The sequence below is a fragment of the Rhinolophus sinicus genome, chromosome X (assembly GCF_036562045.2).
Source record: "Rhinolophus sinicus isolate RSC01 chromosome X, ASM3656204v1, whole genome shotgun sequence".
Classification (NCBI taxonomy): Eukaryota; Metazoa; Chordata; class Mammalia; order Chiroptera; family Rhinolophidae; genus Rhinolophus; species Rhinolophus sinicus.
Window position 1 is genome coordinate 41,832,492 of NC_133768.1, and position 27,824 is coordinate 41,860,315.

Here is a 27,824-nt window from a genome sequence, read left to right on the forward strand (position 1 = left end):
TACATTATGAGGTATGATAGAGACTAGTTAGGTGGTCGTTAAGCCTAAATTTGTCCTCCTTTGGACAAATTTAGACTACATTTTCTAGTGTCCCTGGCAGTTGGGTATAACCACTGAGTTCTAGCTAATGCAACGTGAGCAGAAGAGATGGCCACTACATCCAGGCCTAGCTCATAAAAACCTCCTACAAGGGAGAGATCCAAAATACCAGAGTAGATAAACACTGTGCCTGCATCCTTCCATGAACACATTAAAATTACAACTAAATTATAGAACAATCAACCAGCTGAAGTCTGGCTAAACAGAAGTTCTATAACTACGTCGAGACTGGTAGGAGGGGCGGACATGCAAAATGGGCTCCAGACCTCCACGTGGTGGATGAAAATTGGGAGGGATACCTCAGCCATGGAGGTTCCGTCAGAGGATCAAGGGACCCCAGCCCCCCACACCAGGCTCATGAGCCCAGAACACTAGTACCAGGAAAAGAATCCCCCACAACATCTGGTTGTGAAAACCAGTGGGGATTCCAACCGTCTGAGTGGGATGGAAGGCTGAGAGAAACCCAGATGTCCTCTTAAATGGCCTGCGCACAGACTCGCTCACAGGCACTCGCCTTGGGCTCCAGTGGAGGGATGGTGACCCAGGAGGCGTCGGAGACATATGGGGGTCAGAGTGAAGTGTGTGGCTTCGTTGGGGTGGGGGGAGTGGAGCAGTGGAGGACAGTCAGCATTTTTCCTGTGTGAGGTCCTTTTTTGTGCAGCCAGCTGGCAGGCACCATCTTTCCTGTGTTGAGCCCACCCTCACCACAGCCAAATCTGAATCTGATTGGCCTTGTGAGCTCTGCTGCTCCATCCTGCTGACTCACTGGGACCCCACCCTACCCAATTCCCCCAATGCAGGAGGCAATTCTTGTGTTAGTAGCCAGCCTTGCTTGCATTGCACTCTTTCTTGGAAAATTATCAGAGTCTGGCAGGCCTCCTGCGGGCAGTGACTGGCCTCTGTGTGCTCTGAGACTTGCTGAGTAGCTCCAGGCTCAGCACTGACACCAAACCAGAATTTACATTAACCGGGTGACCAGAAGTCTTCCCACTCTAGTGACTCCCAGAGACCCTGCCTCACCCAACTTGCATACCACATGAGGCTCTATTAGTGGCTAAACTTTAAGGGAGATGGCAAGTGGTAGCAGGCTTTGGGGTGTCCTGGCTTCTTGCAGACCACCCACTGATGTGCCAATAGCAATCAAGACTCCAGTATAACAGGAGGACACACAACCCACACAAGGGACACTCCTGGAACACCCAGAGCAGGTGACCACTGAGACTGTACCACTGGCCCCACAGGACACCTACTACATAAAGCCACCTGACAAGACTGGGAAACATAGCAGATCTACCTCATACATAAAAACAAACACAGAGAGGCAGCCAAAATGAAGAAACAAAGAAATATGTCCTAAATGAAAGAACTGGAGAACATTCCTGAAAAAGAATTAAACAAAATGGAGGAAAGCAACCTACCAGATAAAGAATTCAAAACAATGGTTATCAGGATGCTCAAGGAACTTAGTGATAACTTCAACAAAGAGATAGCAAGCATTAAAAGGAACATAGAAACCACAAAAAAGAACAAGTCAGAAGTGAAAAATTCAATAACTGAAATGAAGAATGCACTGGAAGGGATCACCAGCAAACTAGAGGAAGAAGAGGATCAAATCAGAGATTTGGAGGACAAGGTAGACAAGGTAGCAGAAAATATCCAATGGGAACAGCAAAAAGAAAAAAGAACCCAAAGAAATGAAGATAGTTTAAGAGACCTCTGGGACAACACCAAGCATAACAAAAGGGATTGAGAACCTATTTGAAGAAATAATGACTGAGAACTTTTCTAACCTGGTGAAGGGAACAGAAACACAGGTCCAGGAAGTGCAGAGAGTCCCAAACAAGGTGAACCCAAACAGGCCCACACCAAGTGTTATGTGGGGTGTCATGCAGGGGTCTCTGGTCCCACTCCCCGCACAAGAACGCAGGACATGGTGAGGCCAAAAAGGATCACCCACGGAGCCATAGATAGGGGAGTCATACCACTATATTCTCGCTGGTGGCTGGGTTGGAGACACAGGAAGCAGGAGCCACATGATCCGCAACCTGCCGACCGCTTCTCTGACAACCAATCAACCCCCTTGCTAAGAGCAATCCGCTGTGCTAACTGCAATCGCCGTTTGCTAGCTTAGCCACCGCTGTTATAGCAGTGGCTAATGGCTGACTGGTAACAGTGATGGCCAACTTGTCACAGCTGACGGTCACCTAATAACCAAGCCAGTACCTTTCCACTTGAGGCCGAGAGCCTGGAAACTGCTCTCCGGGACTCTGTCCCCACACCGAGACACATTGTAATGAAAATAGCAAAGATTAAAGGCAAAGAGAGAATACTAAAAGCAGCAAGAGGAAGGCAACTAGTAACTTACAAGGGAGTTCCCATAAGACTGTCAGCTGATTTTTCATCAGAAACTTTGCAGGCCAGAATGGAGTGGCACAAAATATTCAATGTGACAAAAAGCAAGGACCTACAACCAAGACTACGCTACCCAGAAAAGCTATTATTTAAAAACAAAGGACAGATAAAGAGCTTCCTAGACAAGAAAAAGCTAAAGGAGTTCATCACCACTAAACCAGTATTGCAAGGAATGTTAGGACTTCTTTAAGATGGAAAAAGAAATCAAAATTATGAATAATAAAATGGCAATACCTACAAATCTATCAACAATTACTTTCAGTGTATTAAAAGTGCCAATCAAAAGATTCAGGAGGGAGCGCCCGGATGGCTCAGCTGGTTGGAGCACGAGCTCTGAACAACAGGGTTGCCGGTTCAATTCCCACATGGGATGGTGGGCTGTGCCCCCTGCAACTAAGATTGAAAACGGCGACTGGACTTGGAGCTGAGCTGCACCCTCCACAAGTAGATTCAAGGACAACTACTTGGAACTGATAAGCCCTGGAGAAACACACTGTCCCCCAATATTCCCCTAATAAAATTTATTTAAAAAGAAAAGTTTTAGGAGGGCTGACATTGGGTAAGAAAACAAAACCATTACATATGCTGCCTACAAGAGACTCACTTCAGATTGAAAGACACACACAGACAGAAAGTAAAGGGATGGAAAAATATATTTTATGAACATGGAAACAAACAAACAAAAATATCTGGGGTAGCCATACTTATACCGGACAAAATAGACTTTAAAACAAAGGCTATAACAAGAGACAATGAAGGACCCAGTAATCCCACTTCAGGGCATTTATCCGAAGAAACCTAAAATGCTACTTTGAGTGGACGTGTGCGTCCATATGTTTATTGCAGCATTGTTTACAATGGCCAAGATGTGGAGGCAACCTGGGTGTCTGTCAGTGGAAGAATGGATAAAGAGGAAGTGGTACATATATACAATGAAATATTGCTCTGCCACGGAAGGGAATGGGTCCTTGCCATCTGTGACAGCATGGATGGACCTGAAGGGTATTGTACTGAGTGGAGTATGTCAGACAGAGAAAGGCAGATGCAATGTGATTTTGCTTTTATGTGGAATCTAAAGAATGAAACTAATGAACAACAGTGAAACAAACTCATAGATACTGAAAACATTTTGATGGTTGCCAGATGGGAGGAGTGTTGGGGTTTGGGGTGAGAAAGGGGAAGGGTTAAGAAATACAAATTTGTTGTTATACAGTAGTCATGGGGATGTAGGGTATAGCACAAGGAATACAGTCAATAATATTGTAATAAATATGTATACTGTCAGATGGGTACTAGATTTGTTGGGGTGATTGATAGATGGGAGGGGTTGGGGGCAAGGTGAAAAAGGTGACGGCATTAAGAAGTACAAATTGGTAGTTACAAAATAGTCATGGGGATGTAAAGTAAAGCACAGGGCATATAGTCAATGATATGGTAATAATGATGTATAGTGCCAGGTGGGTACTAGACTAGTCAGGGGGATCTCTTCTTAAATTATATAAACATCTAACCACTTGCTGTACATCTGAAATTAATATAAAATAATATTGAATGTCAACTGTGATTGAAAAACTTAAAAAGGGCAAAAAAGGTGATGGGGAATAAGAGGTCCAAATTTCCAGGTATAAAACAAATACTCAGGGGAATGTAATATACAACATAGGGAATATAATCAATAATATTGTGATAGCGTGGTACGGTGTCACATGGTTGCTGGTCTTATCATGGTGATCACTGCTTTAGGTATATAAATATTGAATATGTATTGTGTACACCTGAAACTAATAGAGTATTGTATGTTAACTATATTTTTAATAAAAATATTTTTAAAAAAAACTTCCCACATGGTCTTTTCCTTGTGTGGTTGGCTGGGATGGAGATAACAACAGTACAATGACGATCACATTTTGAAGAGGTCAGTTCTTCTAGATAGAAGGTGTCTAGGCCGCTGAATCATCACTTAGAAAAGGGAAGCCCGATTATTAACATCTGTTTTGGAATATTATAGGAGCAAGAAATAAACTTCTATTGTTTTAAATCACAGAGATTTTTTTTCCCCCAGAATCTAATTTTGCCATAACTATTACATGAGTGAACATCAGTATCCTTAAAAAGCATTGCAGTGGTTTTTTCCTGTAAATCAGGGTCATGGTGAGCAATCATGATAATGGGTCTCCTGATTCAATGGGGATGATAGAGTTACCTCCAGAGACAAGTTGGGCCTGATTCCTGTAATGGACAGCAGAGCCACAGCAGTAATCAGAATGGTTTGACCTGTCGAGATCTGTAGTGGTTGCTAATTAAACATAGTTTCCCTAGTTCCAAAATAGATGGACAGCCTAATAAAGTCCTATTTGATTTATATAACAACAAAAAATCTAACCTAGCAAATGGAGTCCTTATCTAGGCCTCAAAATGTAGAGTCCTAGCCTCTCCCCCACTTCATGGACTCTCTCTCTCTCTCCCCCTCCTTCCCTCCCTGCCTCCCTCCCTCTCTGCTCACTTGATTGGTCTGACAAAGGAAGCAGCCATGTTGCGAGCTGCCCTATGGGAAGGTCCACATTACAGGGAATCTGAGGGTGGCCTCCCGCCAACAGCCAGAAAGAAACTGAGATCCTCAGTCCAACAACCTGCAAGGAACTGAATCCTGCCAACAGCCACATGAGTGAGCTTGGAAGTGGATCCTTCCCCAGTCATATCTTGAGGTGACTGCAGCCCCAAATGACAACTTATGGGAAACCCTGAAATAGAAACCCAGCTAAGCTGTGCCCAGATTCCTGACCTACAGAAATTGTGAGATACACGTTTTGTGCCACTAAGTTTTTGGAGTAATCCGTTACATAGCAATACATAGAGCATAGGTAGGCATGGAGGTGATATGCAAGTTCAGCAGTATGGACTTTTGCTTACCAAGGCCAATCTGGCTATAGCACTACTGAGTTCCCACCTGCCAGCAGCAGAAATCACCACTGAGCCCCCGCTATGAACGATTTCCTGGGGGCAGGCTGATTCCTTTAGACCCCTCTGTCATGCAGCACAAGCTGTAGGTTCAGAGGCTTTGTGGGAATTCCAGCTCTGCCAGGCTGATATGCCTGGGCCAGGCCTGTTCTTCTTTGGGGTATTTCCTGAGTGTCTGACAGGGACTTTGTGAAATCTCCCACATGGCACACAGGAGGGACGTGGCACACAGGGGGTACTTCACAAGGGGCTGCTCCCTTCCTTTTCCTGGAATGTGAATGTCCCAGGGGCAGGGGCCCTGTCTCTCTGCCTCCAACCTCTCTTCTCCCACCACAATTTCAGGACCTCTGGGAAGCTTGGTCATTGTCTGCCCCTTCACGAGCCCAATGACCATGGAGCTCAGGCCCGGTCCCCACTCCCATGGGGTAACACCCTTACCAATGAGCTTTATGCAATGCAAAGGGAAGAGAGTTCACATGCACAGCGTGGGGCTCCAACTGCTGCTCCCATCTGAGCCCAGACTGTTCAGGCCCCTGACTGGAAGTGGGGTCAGAGGACGCAGGCCTGGGCCCTGCCTTCCCTCCAGGAGCTCCCAGTATGAGACACAGGCCTGTTTATCCTAGAGTGTTTCAGATGCCACATAAGGCACAGTAGTGGCACTAGGGAGGGGAAGAATGGGGTTGGGGAAAGTCCTTAGTAGAAATGGTCTCTTCCCATCCCCTTGTCACCTGCAGACTCAGGAGTCACCCTGGGATGTGGCAACCTGGGAGGATGCAGCAGCAAGGCGTTGTCTCTGTGGTAGAAAATGACTTGGAGGTAAAAAGACACCCGCTGCTTCCTCACCTCCCACAGGTGATGGAGGTACTCACTGTTCTCCCCCTTCAAGGTTCTGGAAGGGGTGCATGTCCACTGTGGGGGTTGGGGCACGGACAGGGCCAAGATGGGAACGATGGAACCTGCTGACGGCTGGTCTGGACCCTGGAGGACCCCAGCCTGGGAGCTGCTCCAGGTCATAGGCACCCTCCTCCTCTCCTGTCAGGCCACTGCTTCCAGGGGCTGCCTTGGGGTGGGGAGTGGTAGTGAAGTGCTGAGCCTGAGCCCCTTCCTGCCCGTCCCAGTTGTCACGCCCATCTCTTCTAAGGTCATCTCCAACTCTCTTCAGGATCAATTCCGCGTAGAACTGGGCCCAGGACAAGGTTGTTCAGGAGTCCCCATCTCCCTTACTGGTATAGCTGTGTTTCCTGACTTGGAGGACGGACGCAGGGCTGAGCCAAACCCTCCCACTAATGGAAGCTGCCAGAAGAAGTGGGCTTTCTCACCCATCGCTAGGTTACTACCAACTGGAAATCGTGGGGAGGGGAAGTGAAGCAAAACAAGCCCCCTGAGCATTCCGAGAAAGGACAGAGTGGCAGTATGCTGGGCTCCTGGGCTAGACAGGTATCAGGGCCTGGCCTTTAGCCTTTAAGCCCTCCGTGCAGCTTCTCCCCCACTCCGGAGTAACAGTCCTTGCAGAGCCGGGAATGATGGAGAGCTGGAGGGCTGCGCCACTGGAGTAGCCTCGAGGCTCCTGCTTCCCGTGTCCCATCATGGACAGACGCTAAGAACATTCAGGAGCGCAAAAAGTGGTTCTTAGCCTTTGAAGGGACTAGAATCCCTTTATGAATCTGATGCAAGCTGGTTAGTCTTCCTGCCAGGAGTACATGCGTGAGAACCCCCACAAAAATATGTAAACGGTGGCCGTCCCTGATCTAATCCAACACCTTCACTCTGGGGCCCCGGAGGAAAATATCTGTCCAAGATAACTGCACCATTAATGTCTACATTTCAAAGTGAACTCAGCTTGAAACCATTATGCTAAGTGAAAGAACACAGTCACAAAGGATCGCATATTGTATGATTCTATTTATATAAAAGATTCAGAATAGGCAAATCCATATAGATTAGCGGTGACCTGGAGGGGCCCGGGTGATGCCAAAGGATGTGGTTTCTTTTTGGAATGATGAAAACATTCTAAAATCTTTTGCAGTAATGGTTGCCGAACTAGAATATACTAAAAGCCACTTAACTCCATACTTTCGGTGGGTAAACTGCATGGTATGTAAATTGTATTGCAATGAAGCTGTTTGAACTTGGGTTGCAAATGCACACACATCTGAGATTGAAGTCCCCATTCACAGGGGCAGAAAGAACCTTGAGGGTGGAGAAAAATCAGGGAAGGGTCCCTGAATGTGGCATGTGGGTTGGAAAGGAAAGCATTCCAGAAAGAATGAGATCATATATATAACCTTGGACTTCAGGGCGATGCAGCAGCACAGACAGTTTTAAGCAGTAGACATGAATGGTCAGAACTGTACTTAAGAAACACCCCTCTGAATTGTACATTTAAAACAGGTAAATCTTATGGTGTATAAATTATACCTCAATAAAGCCAAAAACAAAAACAAACAAAAAAAAACCCACCCCAAACCAAACCAAATCCCACTCTGAGGGCTTGATAGATGAGCTACTACTGCAGGAGTTAGGTGAGAGGTGGGTGCAACGCCATCTGTTGGGAGATAGGGAAAACTGGCTTGGGGTGCAGTGGGGAGGCTCTGGGATGTCCTGCCCCCAGTTAAGGAGACCCTGGTGGAACTTGGTTCCAGAGCCCAGAGCTCCCCGGCTTCAGCCCTCGTGCCCCCGCCAGCACGGCAGCTGCTCCACTGACAGGTGATGGAGGTAACTCACTGTTCTCCCCCTTCAAAGAGAAATGCACTTCAGAAACATGTTTCCAAAAAATGTTGCTAAAGGGTTTTATTTCTAACAAGAGGAAAATAATAAAATAAAATTAAAATAGGCTTCAGTTGGGACCAAGTTCCTTGTTTTGCTTTTTTTTTCCTTTTGAACAAATTAATTACACACCAACAATCTTGTTTTATTACAACATGAACCCAGGAGGAGGAAAGGAGACAGGGCAGGACAGGGAGGGAAGGTCAAGGCGGTTGTGAGGACAAGCACCAAACGCTTTCTTCAGATTACAGGGCGCCCTGGTCAGCTCCCCAACCGAGTTTATTTAAACTGTGAGCACAGCTATGTGAAATTTCCTCCTCCTGGGTGGACCAGTCAGGGGAAGGGGGAAGGGAGACAGGAGATGGAGAGGGAGAAGAGGGAAGGGGGAAGGAAAAGAGAGGGAGGAGAGTGCGGGGTGGGGGGTGGGGGGGAGGTGAGGTTAGTGTAGCCTGGCCTGGCCAGGGCTGGAACTGGGGCAGGGGAAAGGAGATTCCCCGTTTGCAAATGCACTGGCCTTGTCTCTGGAATGGTGCTGGCCCGGCCCCAGCCACCGCCCTGCCCACCTGCCCATCCGTCTGTCTGTCTGCCTCAGGTGTCTGGGAATGCTGGTTAGAGGCTACCAGGGAGGGGTACTCCAGGGGCCGGCCCCCAGGAGCTGAGGTCTGAACAATACCTTGGAATCAGAATATAAAAGTCAAGGGGCTCAGGGGTGGGTTGGGTGGGGGGTGGCCATCCCCCCTACTTGCCCACCTCCCAAGAAGCAGGCTTGATGGTCAGAAAGAGGATCCTTGAGGCCAAGGGGGGGTCTCTGTTGGGGTCTGTGCCAGACTCAGCCACTGTCACAACTGTTGCTGAGGTGGCTGCTGTGGGCAGGGCACGTGCAGCCGGGGAGTCAGAGTGGAGAAAGGGGCCGAGGGGCCTGATCCGGCCCCTAGCGCTGGCTCCAAGCCATTCTGGTTCTCCTGGGTGCTGGGGCTGCCGGCGGAGGGCAGGGGTTGGCGGGGACCCTCAGCCCCTGTCTCCTCCTCCAGCTCCTCCTCCTCCTGGGCCTCCTCGGCCTCTGGCCCTGAGCTCCGGACCCTCTTTGGCTCTAGCTCCTCTCGGGCTGGGTCATCGCCCTCCCCACCCCGCTCCACCTTCCGCCGCCGCCGCCTCTCCAGTGCCCGGCCCCGGGCCCGGCTCCCATGGCGCTCTGCCTTCTCCAGCTGTGATCACAGATGGGCAGAAAGAGGTGCGGGCCAGTGGTCAGGTTTGCGCTCTGCCTGTTTGGCCTGACCTCCTGGCCCGGCCCACAATCCCTTCCTCACCTCCAGAAGAGTACGGATCCGCTCCAGGTCTGGAGGCTGTCCAGCCTGAAGCAGCTGCCAGATGCTGTGGTTCTCATCCAGGGTCACCTCAAGCAGGTCCCCCTCCAACATGAGTTCCTCCAGGGGGGCCCGGGTTGCCTCAGGCAGCTCTAATATGGGGCCAGTCAACTGTGGCAACAGTGAGGACAGCAGCTCCAGGTCTGGGGGGTTGCGGGGACAGGCTGGATTAGAGGCTGCCCCTGGTCATATCCCCACGACAGAGCTGAGGACCACGTGGGTCAAGTCTGGTGACATCCAATAAAGAGCCTGCCCACAGCTAGACCTACCTCTCTTACCTGAGCCCTCCCCCGGGGCTACCTTCTCGGGACTGGTCACGCTGTCGCCATTCTCCAGCAAGCCCTGGACCTGCCAAGGAGAGCAAGAATGGGGACTGGTGACTGAAGAATGAGGTCCTGTTCTTCCCCCCCACCGCAGACTTGGGCCCCCCCACATCCTGGAGGAGGGCAGGCACAGGATGCCAGCAGCGAACACTTAACACTTTAGGGACCCCTAAAGGGTACAGAACGGGGCAGAGAGGCTGGGCCAAATAAAACTGGAAGTCAGAACAGGGCCAGGGCCGGAGCCCACACGGGGAGACAGGAATGCGAGGACAGGAACAGGGCTGGGCGGCTCACCTTAGGCACGTCCTTGCCACCACCTTCTCTGAGAGGGTCAGAGGCAAGGGCTGAAGGGCAGGTAGGGGGCTCCTCAGGCCTGGGTTCGGCCTGCAGCCGCTGGCGAAGCTCAGCCAGCCGTCCCAACATAGCAGTCACATCCTCTGAGGCCAGAGCCTGCCTGGCACGGCCTTGCCAGTTGATGGCCCTCTCTGTGAGGCACTGCAGGGCCTCGCCCTCGGGCAGCCGCACAGGCAGTCTCTGCAGGGCCACCAGCAATGCCAGAATGGTCTCCAGGCGTGGGCGCCGTGAGCGCATGCACAACGGACATAAGAATTTGGTGTCCCACTCCCACCAGGCCAGCAGTGGGGACGAGGTGGGACTGGGCCTCGGGGAGCTGAGGAGGCGGGGTACCGACACACATCCCCCATGGAACCAGTCCTGACACAAGTCACACTGCAGAGCTCCCACCCCGGCCGGCACCTGCCCACACACACAGATGGAGGTTGCAGAGGCGGCCACGGTCGATGCCAGTGGATTGGGCTTGGCAGAGTTGGTGCGACGCAGCTGCAGGATACCCTCCTTCTCCTTCTGCTCCCCCTCCTTGAAGGCCACGATCTGCCGTGCCCAGGACGGGGGAGAGGAGGTCAGCAGTCCATCCTCTCCCTTCTCTGGCACCATCAACACCCCACCCCCAACCCAGGAGTACCGAGGCCCAAGAAGCAAGCCCGTGGTCTGCCCATGGTCACCCAGCTCAGACACTCTCGTCGCCAGGCTCTTGTCCCCACCTGGGTCCAAGCTCCTTACCACAGAGCCTGGGTCCCTGAGGTCCTGCGCAGACAGCCCCAGCAGTTCTGTGTCAGATTTGTACAACCCCAGCTCCTTCTCCATCCACCGGTTGCGCTTGGTGCTATCTGAGCCGGCGTCTGCACACGGGCAGAGCACCTGAGGCAGGCGGGCAGACACGAGGGAGCTGATGGGCTTCCCTGCTGCCCAGCCTCTCTCCTCCCCTCCCCAGCATCCCAAACCCCCATGTTGTCGTATGAGCTGTCTCGCGACAGCCAGGTCAGAGGAAGGAGAAGCTGTGGGTCAGATCCCGGGCCTCACCTCCAGCAGCGTATAGCATGAATTCTTCTTGAGGAAAGTTTTCGAGGCCTTCTCCCTCCAGGAGTGTGCTGTAAGCACCTGCAGCTCTAACTGTCTCAGCTCCTCCAACCCCACAGGCAGGTCCCGGCCCACGGCCACCAAGCCCTCCAAGTCATCCAAACAGGGGTAGTGGTCACCATTCTGGGACAGGGGCAAAAGATAGCTCAACGCAACATGCCAACAGCTACTGATGGGACTCTGTGCCCGGCCCTGAGATGGAAGATGGATTGGACTCGCCATGTTGAGGCACAAAAACCACAGGGATCACCTAAGGCAGGCAGGCACGCCCACCCGGCTCTCCCCACAAACCCTCCAGCCACGTGCTCACCCCCAGCTATCCAGTCGGTCCCCAGGACCAGCAGACCAGTGCTCTTCTGTGCTTTGCCTCTTCTATCCTCCCCGGGCCCACCACTCTCCCCCTCACCAGCACCCTCTCGTCCCTCAGGCCAACCTCGCGACCGCTGCTCACTGCTCGCCAAGCACAGTTTAGCTCCTTACGTTGCCCCCTGCCCCTCACTAGCCAAGCCAAGCCGACCCAGCACGATGCAATGTATGCCCTGTGTCCTGGCTGGACTGCAGGTGCGAGGGGGGGACGGGGGGCGGCAGGGCCTCACTTGGATCTCGTCCACATCTGCAATCCAGGCCCTGGCCTTAGCGAGGGCATCCTTGAGGGCCTGGATGTTGGGCAGGTGAACAGGGATGTTTTCTGCCTCATGGATGATGGCCTCGAGTGTGGCTGGTGGGTGCTTCTGCCTAAAGGTAGGGGAAAGAGAGGCCTTAGTTTGGGGTGACCCGCCAGACCGGAAAGCCAGCCTGACCACCAGCTGGATGGGCACAAGCCCGTGGGGCTGCCACATGGGCCTGCTTGCATGTATTCTGCCTACGGGTGGCTGCCAGTCACTGCATGCCCCAGGCGGCATGCACCCAACTTCTGCCAGAGCCCTCGTGCCTCTGCTTGTCCGCCAGTCTGTCAACCTGCTGGCAGTGACTACACACACAACCTCAGGTATTAATCCGGTGCTGCACTTTGTCAGACTGCCCTGTGAGTGGTGTCTTTCTACCGGTATCTGTCCATCTGCCTGTGGGTACTTGTGCTCATGCGCATGCGCACGTCAGCCTGCAGAGCTAATCCTCTCTACACTTCTGTGTCTGTCCACCTCTGCCTCCCCACAAGCCTGTCTCTGCTTCTATGGGTATATGGAGTGAAAAATATAAGAAGAAACCAAAAAGGGAAGGAGAGTCGATACACCAGCACAGGAGTCTGGTACCCAAGGCCACCCATGGGAATCCCCTTCAGCTTCTCCGCGAAACCTGAAGGCAGGGGTAGAGCAGGGAGGGCAAGAGGCTAGACCTACCTGGCCTCCAGGCAGAGGTGGGCTTTCTCCTCCCAGCGTTCAGCAATGGTCAGCAGCTCCTGCAGCTCAGCCCGGGCCTTATCCACAGCAGGGCTAGGGGCTACACTGGCACCCGCGACCAACAGTCCCCGCATGACAGCCAGGGTGCCCCTTCGGGCTGAGGGGGCCAACGTGCGTTTCACCTCATCCAGCCATCGCGCCTGTTCCACCTGCCGCTGCAGCTGCTGGGCCTCAGGCACCTCCACCCCCAGCTGCCGCCCCCTCTCCAACAGGGACTGCAGGAGCCCTGGACTGGAGGGCAGGGAGGCCAAGGCCTCACGGGCCTCAGCCTGGTAGGCCTCCACCTGTTCCAGAATGCCCTACCAGGACACAGACGAAGAACAAACTCCTCAGCTGGGCCCACTTACACGTCCCACCACCAGATCCCCTTGCCCCCACCACGCCTCCCCCACCACTATCTGGGAAGAGAACCTAGCACGGGCTGGGTGCTCCCCTAAGACAGTGCTTCCTAACACTGCCTGTCACAATACACTGGAGAACTTGTTGAAATGCAGATTCTTGGGCCCCAGGCCTACAGGTTCTTAATAGGGGTTGGTCAGGAGTCTGTGCTTTATTTCAATCCCCAGAGGATTCTGATGCATAGCACCACACCGACCACCTTAAAAATGCCTTGCTACGCCTTCTCACGAGCCCTGCACTCACACTGCTGTCCACTGCCCTCTCCATCCCTCTTCTCTGCCTTCCTGAACTTGACTCTGCTTCCCAGGCCCACAAGCATCCTTCTTCCTCCTTTTCCACCTCTGCCAAGAAACCTTCCCTTGACTCTGCATCCTGTACTCAGACCTTTGCTACCTGCCCCTCAAATCCTATTTCTAAGAGGCAGTTGCTAGACCCTTTGTCTCCTCCCATTATTTTCTCACATGTGCAACCTGTCTCACCCAAATACTTGAGCCATTTTAAGGGAGCCAAGCGTGGCCTGCTGCTCACACCCGCTCCCCCCCAGCCCCCGATCCCTCAGCAGCACTCCAAGCCCACCCGTCCTCACCTTGACATCCCCAATCTGGTGCATGGCACAGGGCAGGTTGCTCATCTGGTCCAGAAAGTCCCGGAGCTCAGCTAGGGTCATCTGTAGACCAGCCACCCTATGGGGACTATGGAGGTTCACATGTGGGGTTTCCAGTCCAAACCCAGTCCCCTCCCCCTCCACGTCTATGCGGAGACCCAACACCTTTCCTCACTCCTGCCCACCTTGACCTCTCATGCTTCACGGTTCCCCCCAGCTGTCCAGGACAGAGGGAAGGTTCTAAGATACAATCACGTTCACGTGATGAGGGGAAATAATCAGAAAAGAGGGATACAGGATATATTGGGGGGGGGGGGGCTTAGAAATTAACTGATGGTAACAGAAGCTGGACTTTTCAATCCATCCTCTACTGTAAACTCTATGGTCAGGTCTATGCACTGTGTCCTTTTCTTGCCCCTAAACCTTCCAAACTCCTCCCTGCCCACAAAACCGCTCAGCCTGCCTGCCATCTCCTGTAGGCACTTATGAGAAGAAACATTTTTAGCTTTCTTAGCACGAGGCGCTCTTTTCCGTGCTCGCTGCCTGGCCTCCTTGCCCCTCCCGCCCCCAACGCCACTCAGGCCACCTCGCACGCACTACCGTGCTTGTCAGCTTCCCCCTGATGGCGTCTGCCCAACAGTACTCAGTCACCCCTTGGAGTACTTCTCCTAGGTGCTGGCTCGTGACAGGCTACCGGCAGCCAACACCTCAGGCTGCCATACCCAGCTTCCTGGCCGCTGACCAGTCCCAGAGCCCGGGACACGCACGCCTCTGCCTCGTTCAGGCAGTTCTTCAGTCGCTGCAGCAGCTCACTGTTAGGAAATCTCCGCTCACGGGCCTCAGACTCTAGTGCCCTCAGCTCTTCAAGGCCTGGAGAGAGAAAGAGAGCAGCAAGGAGGAAGCAGTGTTGAGTAAAGGCAGAGGAAGAGGAAGGGGGCTACAGAAGAAAAGGGAGTAGAACTTGCCTGTGGAGTCCCCCCAGCCCCCATCACTCACTGCGCTTCCGCCCATCCTCCACCTCCAGGGCCACTCGCACTTTGTTGGCCCAGGTGTCAAAGGACTCAGCCCGAACCTTCAGCTTATGTAGCATGGCAGGGAGCTCATCCAAGGTATACCGATACCTGGAGGAAGAGGGCAGGGAAGAGCACCTCTAGCCCAGCTCAGCATCTCCCTCCTCAGCCCACTTCCTCCAGGTAGGCCCCCTGCTCACCGCAGGTACTGCCGGCTACTGGAGCACTTGCAGAGGTCATTGATGTGGGAAAGGCAGACAAGGCCGTCTGGGCAGTCGTAGCAGGCCAGGGCTGATAGGAAGCACGTGGTCTTACACTTGATGCACTGGCGCTCATCATCCGGGAGCAGCTCAAAAGCCTCTCGCTCAGCTTCCGTGATGCCCTGGGGGCATTCGACCCGTGCACATTATGTAGAACCAGAATAGGGCCACAGAAACCCCCATCTGAGCCACCACCAAGCCCCGTGTTAGACACAAATCTGTGCTGAGAGCTGTGGGGGAGACCCGACGCCATAGAGCACATTGCCTCTATGAAGTCCAGACTTTCAAAGCTGGGGGAATCAGATGAACCAGGGCAAAACCAGTGAGCTGAGAGGGAAAAAAATCAGGTAAGATTCAGATCGGGTGAAAGGGCCTTTTGGGTGCGAGCAGGTGAGGAAAGTGGTGGACCAAGGCACCAGAGAGCTGGCGATGTGTGCAAGTGGCCAAGAGAAAGGCCACGTATTGGGGAACAACAGTGGCTTCCAGACACTCCGTGTCCACTGTGTTCTAGGCACTGTGCTGGCTGCTTAGCGGGCAGGACGCACTGCGTACACATATGTAACTTACAGAAATAAAACTATTTGCTTGTGTCCAGTGTTTAAAGATGCAACAGTTTTTTCAACAACATAGCTTCCAAACCTAAGCAATGACTTCATCTGTTGTTCAGATGAAGACAACACAATCCATTCCAAAAATAGAGAATGAGCTGGCTTTGTTGGAGGAATTGAAAGACAATACAGCACTATCATTACAGGCAATTTTAGGGATTTTAAAGGGACATTTTGACTCTTAACTTTTTATCTTCTATACCGACTTTAACATCCAACCTCTGCATAAGATATGAATCCACAGCACAATACAAATCCCACTTTGCCATTTAGTAGCTGTGTTATCTTGAACAAATTATTTAAATCTCTGTAGGTTTCCATTTTCCTACCTTGTAAAACGGAGATAATGGTACAATCTCATTGGATTGTTATGAGGATTAACATAGATAAAGCAACTGATAAAGATACTTCAGAAAAGTATCTTAGCACTTAGAATAAATGGAACCACAAAATACCCCAAATAGCCAAAGCAACCTTGTGAAAGAAAAACAAAGCTGGAGCTATCATGTTTCCTAATTTAAAACTATTCATAAAAAAAAAAAAAAACCACACACACAAACTATTCTACAAACTTATAGTAATCAAAAACAGTATGGTACTGGCAGAAAAACAGACACATTGAGCAATGGAACAGAATTGAGAGCCCAGAAATAAACCCCTGCATACAGATGATCAACTCATATTTGACAAAGGACCCAAGACTACTACTCAATGGGGAAAGGACAGTCTCTTCAATAAATGGTGCTGGGAAAGCTGGATAGTTACATGCAAAAGAATGAAACTAGACCTCTATCTTACACCACTCACAAAAATTAACTTGAAGTAGATTAAAGACTTAAACGTAACACCTAAACCATAAAACTCCTAGAAGAAAACATGGGAAAAAAATCTCATTGACATTGGTCTTGTCAATGATTTTTCTGCACATGACGAAAGCACAACAGAAGTAAAAATAAATAAGTGGGACTAAATCAACTTAAAAAACTTCTGCACAGCAAAAGAAACAATCAACAAAATGAAAAGGCAACCTACAGAACGGGAGAAGATATTTGCAAACCATATATCTGATAAAGAGGTTAATATCCTAAATACTTAAGGATAAGAATAGACGACTCATTGGCAAAAAAAATCCAATTTAAAAAATGGACAAAGGAGCTGAACAGACATTTTTTTCAAGAAGACATACAAATGGCCAACAGATACATGAAAAGTGCTCAACATCACTAATTATCAGGGAAATGCAAATCAAAACCACAATGAGGTACTACCTCATACCTGTTAAGATGTCTATTATCCAAAAGATTAAGTGTTGGCGAGGATGTGGAGAAAAAACCCTTGTGCACTGCTGGTGGGAATATAAACCGGTGCAGCAACATGGAACACAGAATGGAGGTTCCTCAAAAAATTAAAAATAGAACTGCCATATGATCCAGCAATCTCATTTCTGGGTATTAATCCAAAAGAAATAAAATCAGGATGTGGAAGAGATATCCGCACTCTCATGTTCACTGCAGCATTTCTATAGCCAAGATATGGAAACAACCTAAGTGTCTGTCTACGGATGAATAGATACAGATGATGTGGAGAAATGTCTATTCAGGTCTTCTGCCCATTTCTCAATTGAATTGTTTTTTTGATGTTGAGTTATATGATTTCTTTATATATTTTGGATATTAACCCCTTATCAGATGTATCATTGGCAAATATCTTCTCCCATTCAATACGTTGCCTTTTTGTTTTGTTGACGGCTTCCTTCGTGGTGCAAAAACTTTCAGTTTGATGTTTATTTTTTATTTGTTTATTTTTGCTTTTGTTGCCTTTGCCCGGAGATATCAAAAATATACTGCTAAAACTGATGTCACAGCTTACTGCCTATGTTTTCTTCCAGGAGTTTTATAGTTTTAGGTATTACATTTAAGTCTTGAATCCATTTTGATTTTATGGCTATTATCAAAAAGACAACAAAGAGTAAGTGTTGGCAAGCATGTAGAGAAAAAGGGACCCTCTTGCACTGTTGGGATTGTAAACTGGAGCAGCCACTATGGAAAACAGTAGGAAGATTCCTGAGAAAATTAAAAACAAAACTACTTTGTGATCCAGTTATTCCACTTCTGGGTATTTACCCGAAGAAACTTCTGAAACACTAACTCAAAAAGATATATGCACCCTATATTCTTTACAGTATTATTTACAGTAACCAAGATATGGAAGCAACCTGGGTCTCCACTGATAGATGAACAGGTTAGAGAAGATGTGGTATATACAGTTGACCCTTGAACACAGGTTTGAACTGGGCAGGTCGACTTACACATGGATTTTTTTCAATATACCAGGTGGACCTCTGTATCCCTGGGTTTTAGATCCACAGATTCAACCAACTGCCGATGGAAAACAGTATTTTTGATCTGCAGTTGGGAATCCACAGATTTGGAGAGCTGACAGTACACATTTTCTACGCCATTTTATATAAGTGACTTGAACATCTGTGGATTTCGGCATCTGTGAGGGGCCCTGGAACCAATGCCCCAAGGTCAAAAGTTATATGCAAATTTTCAACTGCATGTACAATGAAATATTACTCAGCCATAAAAATGAATGAAATCTTGCATTTGTGACAACCTAGAGGGCATTATGCTAAATGAAATAAGTTAGAGAAAGACAAATACCATACGATTTTACTTATATGTGAAAATTTAAAAACAAAACCAACAAAACAAAACAAAACAGAAACAGACAGAGAACAAACTGAGGGTTGCCAGGTGGGAGGGGGGTGGGGGATGGGTGCAATGCGTGTAGGGACTGAGAATCACAGACTGCCAGCTATACAGTAAGTCATAGGAATGTAATGTATAGCATAAGGAATACAGTCAATAATATCACAACTACAGAGGGTGCCAAAAAAATGTATACACATTTTAAGAAAGGAAATAATTGTATTGAAATTGTAATACTCAATATATACCGATAACAAAAGATGAATACAAGTCATGTGCATATGTTTTTTTGGCGCCCCCAGTGTGTATGGTGCCAGATGGGTACTAGGCTTATTGTGGTGATCACTTCATAACATATATAAATGATCTCATCACTATGTTGTATACCTGAAACTATTATATTGTATACATCAACTATTTTTTTAAAGTAAATTTAAAAAAATGAATTTTTTTTTTAACAAAGGAAGAAAACAAGATGTGGTATAAGTACGTATCCACGTATGTATGCATCCACACACACATACATACATACAATGGAATATTATTCAGCTACGAGAAAGAAGGAAATCCTGCCATTTGTGACAACACAGACACTGAGGACGTTCTATTAAGTGAAATTAGTCAGACAGGAAGAAATACTATAGACGATCACTTATATGTGGGATCTAAAAACGCTACACTCAGAAACAGAGCAGACTGGTAGTTGCCAGGGGTTGGGGAGCGGAGGAAGTGGGGAGATGTTAGTCTAAGTTATAAGACAGTTTTGGGGACCTAATGTACAGTATGGTGACTACAGAATAAAAGAAGTGCTCAACAAATATTTACTGTTATTAGCTCTAATTTTCAGGTAAGGATACCTATTTCACAGGTCTATCTCATTTTACTAAGGAAGAAACTAAGTCTCAGAGAGAGAGTTAGTAACTTGACAATGTGACAATCTGAATGCAGTCAATTTGACTCTGAAGCCAGCGAATGCTCTAAGGATGAAGTCCCTAGGTATTTTGGGATCATGGACTCCTCTGAGAATTGGATGCCAACTATGAGCCCTCTCCCCAAGAGTACTCAAACACAAACAGACACACGCGCGCACACACACACAGACACACACACACAATCTTTTACACAATTTTAAGATTGGGGGTCGAGCACCCCTCTTCAAGGTAAGGGCCAAGTATAAAGAAATCTGAATGTCAGGATGAGAATGCCAGTCTTCCCATCTTGCTTTGGCTCCCTCCTGGAGTCTGGTATAGCCCCAAGGTCATCATTAATAACAGCACTGAACAGAGAGAGAAATGATGCCTGTAAAGCCCAGGGGCTCACCGACTAATGCCACAGGCCGGCCCCAGACTTCCAACTCTTATTGCTGCTGCAATTCTCCTTATAGCCCATGCTCATAGGAAAGTTGTAAATGAGCTTTAAAATGAAAATGTATTACCCTGAACAAGCAGCAAGATTCCTCAGGACTATTATTTCTTTGTAATCCTATGGAGGACTCTAAGTTAATTCCCTAATTGGGCAAGTGTGGAGCTTTAAGAAGACAGCTGAACTACACTCATCTATACACAAATGACACATACTTATGAGAAACTGATTAAAGGAGGACTGCCTTCTACTTGGTAATATTACACTAGTGTGAGCTACTGAACCATCTGAATGTAATAAATGACATTGTCTAAGAAAGGTTCCATATTTCGGTCATTTTCTTCATGTATTAATGTTACTAATAGTAGCTGCTACACTGCAACAGATGCTTTGACATAAATCACCTTACTCAAGTTTTACAATCATCTCGTAAGTTAGGTATTAATTCCCATTTTAGAGTGGGAAAGTGAGACTATGAGAGGTTAAGTGACTTGGAAAGGTCATCCAGCTCATCAGCATATGCCAGTCTGCCTTGTTGGGTTATTTAAATAATGAATAGCGGCCATAGCAGCACCTGCTATGGCTCAGTCACTGAATAAACACCTTAATCTACTCAACTATCCAAAAAGATAAGCACTATTACAATCCCCATTTTGTAGACAGGGATATTGACGCTCTGGTTGTTGGTAAATGGTAGGGCAGGGAATGCAATGTGGTTCCCAATCCAGATGCCATCTAGTTCTTTTCACTACTCTCCAAGAACAGGAGCTATCTTCAACTTATTGGAGCCTCCCCTTCCTTCCTCCACCTCTGCCAGGCTAGGGTGCCCAACCAGGGCACTCTCCCCACCACTCACCTTCTCCAGCAGGGCCTTTCGGAGACGCCGCTCCTCCTGCACCATGATGAACATCTCCTTATGTACAGCTGCTGCCAGGTTCAGGTCTAGCTTCTCTGGGCAGGCAGCCATCTTGCATATGAGCTCCTCATGGGAGAAGACGCAGTATCTACGGAGCCGGCGGTAGTGCTCAATGCACTGGCGCCCCGCTGGCAACTGTGGACAGGTTCAAGGTTGAGTGTTGTCAAGTCTGGAGGCCGCGGTGCCTCAGCTTTCCCATAACCCGCCTGCTTCTCCCTTTCAGCCCACCACACTCCAGACTCACCCAGTCCGCAGTGCAAAAGTTGACGGCCTCAGCAAAGTTGTAGCCTTGGTTGAAGCCACTGTGGTAAGCACGAGGGAAGGTAATGACGAATTCTCCTGCACACTGGTTTGTGCGGACAACCTGAGGAAGAAAGGCCAAAGTCACTGAGACAGAGATTTTCCAGTATGCAGAAACCTGCTCTAAGTACAGGGTCCTTAAGGAGGCAAAGGAAAGCCTCAGGGAACAGTCTGACAACAGAGTCCCAGACCCTCAAATTCTGAAAGAGAGGATCACTGGTCTCTGCTCTCAAGGTTTGGTGTTGACAGATGACAGGAAGATTTGAGTCCAAAGTTAGGAAACATACATACCAAACTATTTCAACTTCTCTAGTAATTCTTATAAAAATTTAAAATACCACCTTTCATTAAGCTGGCCAAGGTTTTTTCTTTAACAATGATCTTTATCAGTCATATATGCAGTTTCGAGAGCCAAATGGTTCTACAAGATTTGTTATAAAATCAGCAGGCCCTGCCATTCTCTACTCCCCAGAGCCAATCACTTTCACTTCTTCTGATTATTTTGGCATTTACCTTAACACTAAATAATATGCCTCTAGACTATATTAAAACCGTGTTTCCCTGAGAATAAGACCGGGTCTTGTATTAATTTTTGCTCCAAAAGGTACATTAGGGCGTATTTTTCAGGGGAAATAAGACTATTTTTTCATGTACAACCATCTATATTTATTCAAATACAGTCATGTGACCTTCTGGAACATTGTCATGATGTGCTAAATGCATCCGTCTGGCTGATGATCTTAACTGGGGCTTATTTTCGGGGTAGGTCCTATTTTCAGGGAAACACGGAAATAGCCTCCTATGTCTCAATTTGTTTAGTTTTCTATGCATATATTAGTAATTTAATTCCCACCTTTTGGACAAGTGCCCAACTCTGCTCTCTATCAGTTTTCACGTTTGTCTCTCATGGAGCCTTATGATCTGTTCCAATCTGGACCAGCTGTCCTCCCTGGAGCGTCACTCTCCAGTGACGCACTGCCTGCTTCTCAGAGCCCCTGTCTTCCTCTTTCTTGGTTTATTCCTTTGCTGTGCTTGAGCACATCCTAATACCCTCCTGAGAAATGGTGGGAAGAGATTTTTTTAAAAAAATATCTCTACTTTACTCTCACCCTCGATAATTTCACTGTATATAAAATTCTAAATTGACAATTATTTAAAGGCATGGGCTCTAGTCTTCTAGATTCCAGTGTTGCTTTTCAAAGTCTGAAGCCATTCTCACAGCTAATGCTTTGAATTAAACCTGTTTCCTCTCTCAGAAAGTTTGTAGGATTTTTCTGGTCCCAGTGTTTGATATGAAAATCCACCATATATACCTTGGTGTGAACCTATTTTCATTCATGTACTGGGTAGGCCCTTTGCTTCTAGAAATGCAGTCTTTCGGTTCAGGGAAATTTTCCTGAACAATTTCATTAACGACTTGATCCTTTCAGTTTTCATCTATTCTTTTCTCAGAACTCCTGTTATTTGATTACTGAGCCTCCTAAACAAATTCTCTAATTTCCTCTCTGTTTTTCTCTCCTCATCTTTTTATTCTATTTTTCTGGGAGATTTATCATAATTTTAATTTCTAAGAGCTCTTTTTATTCTCGGTATGTTCTTTCTAAATAGTATCTTGTTCTTATTTCATGTTTGCAATATATGCTCATCTCTGAAAATATTAACAAGGTTTCTTTTCCTTTCCTTTTTTGAAGTTTACTTCTCCCTGCCTAAGCTGTCTTTCTCCAAGTTGCTTTCTTCCCTGTTTGGTTCTATTTTGTTTTCTAGAGGTTTCCTTGGTTGTCTGCTAATCTGTGGCTGTCTACTTATATTGAAGAGGAAGAAATGAAAAAAGATGAATAGAAGCTCTGAGTACACAGGTAAAGTCTGTCAGCTGTGAGCTTCACTGGAGGGTGATCTGGCTCAGTCATTTAGTTTGGGAAATTCTAGGCCTTTCCTTTTGGGCCAGATTCCCCAGAGAAAACTCTCCCATTTTTTGCCTGAAAGAAAAAGGTTTGACTGCCAGTGTTCTAAGAGCCAAGTGGAGGGAGATGGCTGGGAACCTTAGCAGCTAGTATATATACAATGATGAATCCTACTATTTTCATAGTACCTCCACCCTCAACTGTACCTAGAAGACCTCAACCCAGAGATCTTCTATTTTAAACTCTTCAAAATTAAATTTCCAGTCTTTTCCTAGAGTGAGGGAGGGTCACATTTCCAGATGCCCAGTGTGGGAGAGCATCTCACAACTTCTTATATAGATGTGAACCAATCCTTATTTTCACCCCATTCATCTTTATTCCCAGAATGCCTGGTACCACCAACTATTGAACCTTTGGGGAATTCTGATGTATAAATCAGATTGGTTCTCAGATGTACCAGTACTGGCTTAAGATTGAGTTTTCTTAACTGTTTTCTAGTTTCAAGCATTTTATCATTGTTTTCTCTCGTTTTTCCATCTCTGTATTCTTTTACCTTAAAAAACAAAAAAAACCAAAAAACCTTTGTACCATTTTAGTGGAGTTTCAGTACATAATGGAAATAGCCATATGTATGTTTAAATTCACCATCTTTACCGAGAAGTCTCACAAAAGTTTTTTTAAGATGAGCACTCAATGCCAATGAAGACACAGTGAAACAGGCACAGTGTGGAAAAGAGGACCAATAACATCTATTCTCTGGAAAGCAACTGCTAATCCATACCAAGAACCTAAAATGTTTATACCCTTCAACCCAATGATTCCTCCGGTAGGATTCTAGATTAATGTGGAGAGAATTAACATCCTAACAATACTGAATCATCCCATTCGTGAATACATCTACACATTTATTCAGGTCATGCATCAACTGTCACCTCCAATACATTTTTGTCATCTCAAATCTATCCCTACTTAGAGGCAACATTAGCGTTTCTTGCCTGTATTACTGCACTGGCCCCCATTACCAACCACTAGAATTGTTTTCCAAAAAAACGCAATTTTGACCATTTAATGACCCTACCGAGAAGCCCTCACTCGAGTCCCCCTGTCCACACGATAAAGCCACGGCCTGACAGGCAAACTCTCTTTTTGCCAGGGTCACCATTTCTACAAATGTTTTCCTGACCACTCCTCCCCCCCAACCTTCCTAATGAGGCAGTCTGTTGTTCTTTTGTAGCACCTCTAACATTTTATTCCACTTATTTAGTCATCTCAGACCTCCACTCACCTGTGCATACCCTTCGGTAGGGACTGGTTTATTTACCTTCAGGGCGTTGACCAGAGAGGCCTTGCACACAAAAGGAGTTCTAGCAGTATCTGCTGAACAATCTAGTTCCAGCCTTAATTTTATAGATGTGAAAACTGAGTTCCAGAGAAGCCTCAAGTAGCAGAGCCAGAAATAGAACCTAATGCTCCTGACTCTGTCTCAACCTACACCCTGATTCTGGCAATGTCACTTTACAGTTTCCTATGTAGTTATTTTAAAAAGTTCTCCTCACATTCTGCAGCTGTTAAAAAATGACCCAAACGGCCATCAACAGGTGAATGAATAAACAAAACACGGTGTACCCATACGATGGAAAACTATTCCATATAAAAAGGAATGAAGTTCTGATACAGGCTACAACATGGATGAACTTTGAAAACATTATGCTAAATGAAGGAAGCGAGACACAAAAGACCACATATTATTCCATTTATATGAACTGCCTACAAAAATCAAATCTTTAGAGACAGAAAGCAGATTAGTGGCTGCCTGGGACTTGGGGTTGGAATGGGGAGTGACCAAAAGGGCATGAAGGATCTTTCTGGGGTGATGAAAATGTTCTAAAACTGGACTGTAAGTGATGGTAGCACAACTCTGTAAATTCACTGAACTGTACACTTAAACTGGGTGAATTTTAGGGTATGTGAACTATACTGCAATAAAGCTGCTTTTTAAAAAGGCTTGGTATTTTTTAAAAGGTGGTTATAAATAGTTCATAGTAAGAAAGCAAAAATCACTCTAGACCAGCACTGTCCAATATAATGCCAGCTACATATGCGCTTTAAAATTCTCCAGTAGCCACATTAGAAAGAAGAAAACAGGTGAAATTAACCTCAACATATTTTAACTTAATGTAGTCACAGTATTATCATTTCAATGTGTGGTTGGTATATAAAAATATTAGTGAGACATTTTATATCGTTTGTTTCATAGTAAGTCGTGAAATCCAACATGTGTTTTAACTTTCAGCACATTTCAGTTGGTATTAGCCACACTTCAAGTGCCCAGTAGCCACATGTGGGTGGCTACCAAACTGGACAGTGCCATTCTAGATCATTAGAATTACAAAAGACATTACAAAATTCACAGACTGATTATTGCTATATCAAAATTTACATAGAAAAACAACAGGTGGAAACATAACAAAACGGGGAAGAAACAGGGATGACCTCTCCTTTTCCATTTTTTTGGACAGGAGGCATGTTTCTTTTATAATGAAAATAATACTTATGCTATATATCTATAAAAAGAAATGGCCTTCTCCCACCAAAGGGGAAGGGGGGGCAGGCTAAAGATAGCGCTGGGGGAGCTCCAACCGGCTAAACTGCAGCCTGCCAGCACGAGAATATGAAAATCATAAAATGCCTGGATTGAGGGACACCGCCGAGTCCAAAGAGCCCAGAGATGCTGGGAACTACCTATAGAAGGGGCAGGGCACAGAAGTGGGGTGGTGAAGCAGCAGGTGGCCACAGAAGCTGGTAGGCCATGAGCAAGAGAAATGCTGTGGAGGTGGAAGGAAAGCACACATGTTTAAAAGTCGTGATCAAGTTTTTTAAATAGAGGTAAGTACTAAATAGCTATATATATACATTAGCTGTCTGAGTCCTTAAGGAGAATCCTCCTCTACTCTTAGAATTTTCTTTGACATTGGAGGAAAGGTCAGACCCAATGTCTACTTGTGAAGAGAACTAGAAGGGCCCTTGATCATCTCGACATCGCGAGTCCAATGATTCTTAAATAGGGTGAAGCAGAGAGGGAAAGGACAGCCCTACCTCTGAGGGGAGAAAGTTGCCTGAACTGTTGTAGAATGCTTCCTCTAATTCCCTAGATACCTCAATCCTTGGTTAAAGATCACTAAAATGTATAATAAAAAATATGACGCACAGGGTACGTAGTATATCAAAACAAGGTGAAGGCAAGAAGAAATTCAGGTGAGAAACACTGACCTAGTCCAAAGCCCTATTGTACAGATGTCCAGGGATCTCAAGGAGACATTAATTCAATATGGAATGACTGCCAACCATATCCCATGCATCAGACTTAGTGGCAGGGCAGGCAAGGCAGGGGTGAGGGTGGAGAATGGAAGGGAGTGGGGAGGAGAGAGTACAGAAGACTCAGAGCAGAGGTGGTGGAGATACTAATCCCTGTTCCTACAGGACTGTGGATCAGGTTTTCAGACCCACACCAGAAAACTAGCTGATGCAAATTAATGCTGGAAATTCCCAAGAATATAAAGTCCCTTACAGGTAAGCCAAGATGTATACCCAGCAAAATGTTTTATAGGGTAGGAGGGGCCCACAGAGGAGGACAGTATAAACCAGGATCCCAGGTTAAACTTTGTTTTTATTTTAATGTTGGAAGATACTGGTACTTTTTCTTTTAAGGTTACTTCCTGCCACCCCCACCCCCAGCTTCACTGAGATACCGAAACATCAAATAAGTTTCAGATGTACAACATGTTCATTTGAGAGGCTTATGTATTGCAAAATAATTATCACACTGAACTTCTGACCTGCTAAATAAATAAAAAGACCTGCTCCAAGAAGAGTTATAGTCTAGAGAGTATGGCAGAGACTGTTGTCCCAATATCCTTTCTCACCTTCTTTCATAATAACATAACCTCCAATTTGTAGTGGTACATGACCATCCAGAACAAAAATCCCATTTCCCAGGTTTCCCTGCAGCTAAGTGGCCATATGACTAACAGGAAATGAATGGAAATGATGTGTGTCCTTAGAAGGAGACTTGTCTTGCCCTGTCCTTCCCCCATTTCTCTCTTCCACTCGTCAGAATGTAGATGTGATAAGAAGCCATCCCTAAGGCACTGCCCTCAAACACATGGCCCAGAAAGCTTGCCATCACATTGTGTATCTAACCACTACTATTTTGGGTCTGTAGAATCGTCAAACCGAGTGCCCAATTAAGATGGAACGGCATAGCTTCCAGACGATCACCACCACCACCACCACCAAGGACATCGCTACAGCATTGCCACCCCTCGTCCCTGTTTCTCAGGCACTCACCGGCACGCCGTGGGACATGAGGGTATTGGGATTCATGAGGGTAACGAGCTGGTGCAGGAGATCAGGCTGGCTATCAAAGAGCTCAGGCGTCAGCTTCTTCATCACCTCCTCCAAATGTTCTGCTGCAAGCGAGGGCACCCCATACCAAGTCTTCGGCTCACCCCTGTCCAAGCGGAAAGGGGACACACGGAGTGGTCACAACCATGGTCCTGAGGGAGCCCACCCTGCCTCCCTGGTCCCCCAGGGCTGCCCTCACCAATGGAGATAGTTAATGGAGTAACTCCAGTGATCCTCGATATGCCAGCAAAAGGCTGAGAAGACCATGCCCACGTAGAGCCAGGGCACCTTCATGCCCGAGATGTCTGCATTGATGTGGCACAGCACGGACTGCTCCAACACCGGCATCACGTTCAAGTTCCAGCCACTGGTCGCATACTCCTGTCGGGTCGAGAATTGCGGAAAGGGGGTGAGTTATACTGAGGGGCTGAGACCTCTAGCCCAGCAAACCTTAATTTCAAGGTCACAGACCTTTTTGAAACACCTACGAAATATTATAGGTATTCTTTTCCCCGCAAAAATGCATACAAACAAAATTTCAATTCAGTTCAATTTCAAGGAGGTTGACAGATACACCCACTCACCAAAAT

At 47.2% G+C, this 27,824-nt stretch overlaps 1 protein-coding gene across 4 annotated transcripts in view; it reads right to left on the minus strand.

The window, feature by feature from the left end:
• Positions 1 to 8,233: 8,233 nt before the first annotated feature.
• KDM5C (lysine demethylase 5C) overlaps positions 8,234 to 27,824 on the minus strand; it is a 32,816-nt gene continuing 13,225 nt past the window's right edge. For 2 of the 4 annotated variants that reach the window (XM_019717696.2, XM_074324267.1), the window contains exons 11-26: positions 27,434 to 27,615; positions 27,178 to 27,340; positions 20,874 to 20,993; positions 20,570 to 20,764; positions 14,970 to 15,151; positions 14,756 to 14,880; positions 14,482 to 14,629; positions 13,742 to 13,847; positions 12,697 to 13,055; positions 11,956 to 12,094; positions 11,303 to 11,482; positions 11,003 to 11,140; positions 10,217 to 10,813; positions 9,878 to 9,947; positions 9,543 to 9,742; positions 8,234 to 9,440 (exon numbers count right to left, since the gene is read on the minus strand). In XM_019717696.2, the coding sequence (XP_019573255.2) occupies positions 9,075 to 9,440; positions 9,543 to 9,742; positions 9,878 to 9,947; positions 10,217 to 10,813; positions 11,003 to 11,140; positions 11,303 to 11,482; positions 11,956 to 12,094; positions 12,697 to 13,055; positions 13,742 to 13,847; positions 14,482 to 14,629; positions 14,756 to 14,880; positions 14,970 to 15,151; positions 20,570 to 20,764; positions 20,874 to 20,993; positions 27,178 to 27,340; positions 27,434 to 27,615 (3,270 nt within the window). In that variant the 3' untranslated portion in view covers positions 8,234 to 9,074. Of the gene's footprint in view, positions 9,441 to 9,542; positions 9,743 to 9,868; positions 9,948 to 10,216; positions 10,814 to 11,002; positions 11,141 to 11,302; positions 11,483 to 11,955; positions 12,095 to 12,696; positions 13,056 to 13,741; positions 13,848 to 14,481; positions 14,630 to 14,755; positions 14,881 to 14,969; positions 15,152 to 20,569; positions 20,765 to 20,873; positions 20,994 to 27,177; positions 27,341 to 27,433; positions 27,616 to 27,824 lie in introns of all 4 variants that reach the window. The other 2 variants (XM_019717694.2, XM_019717695.2) reach the window with 1 other exon arrangement.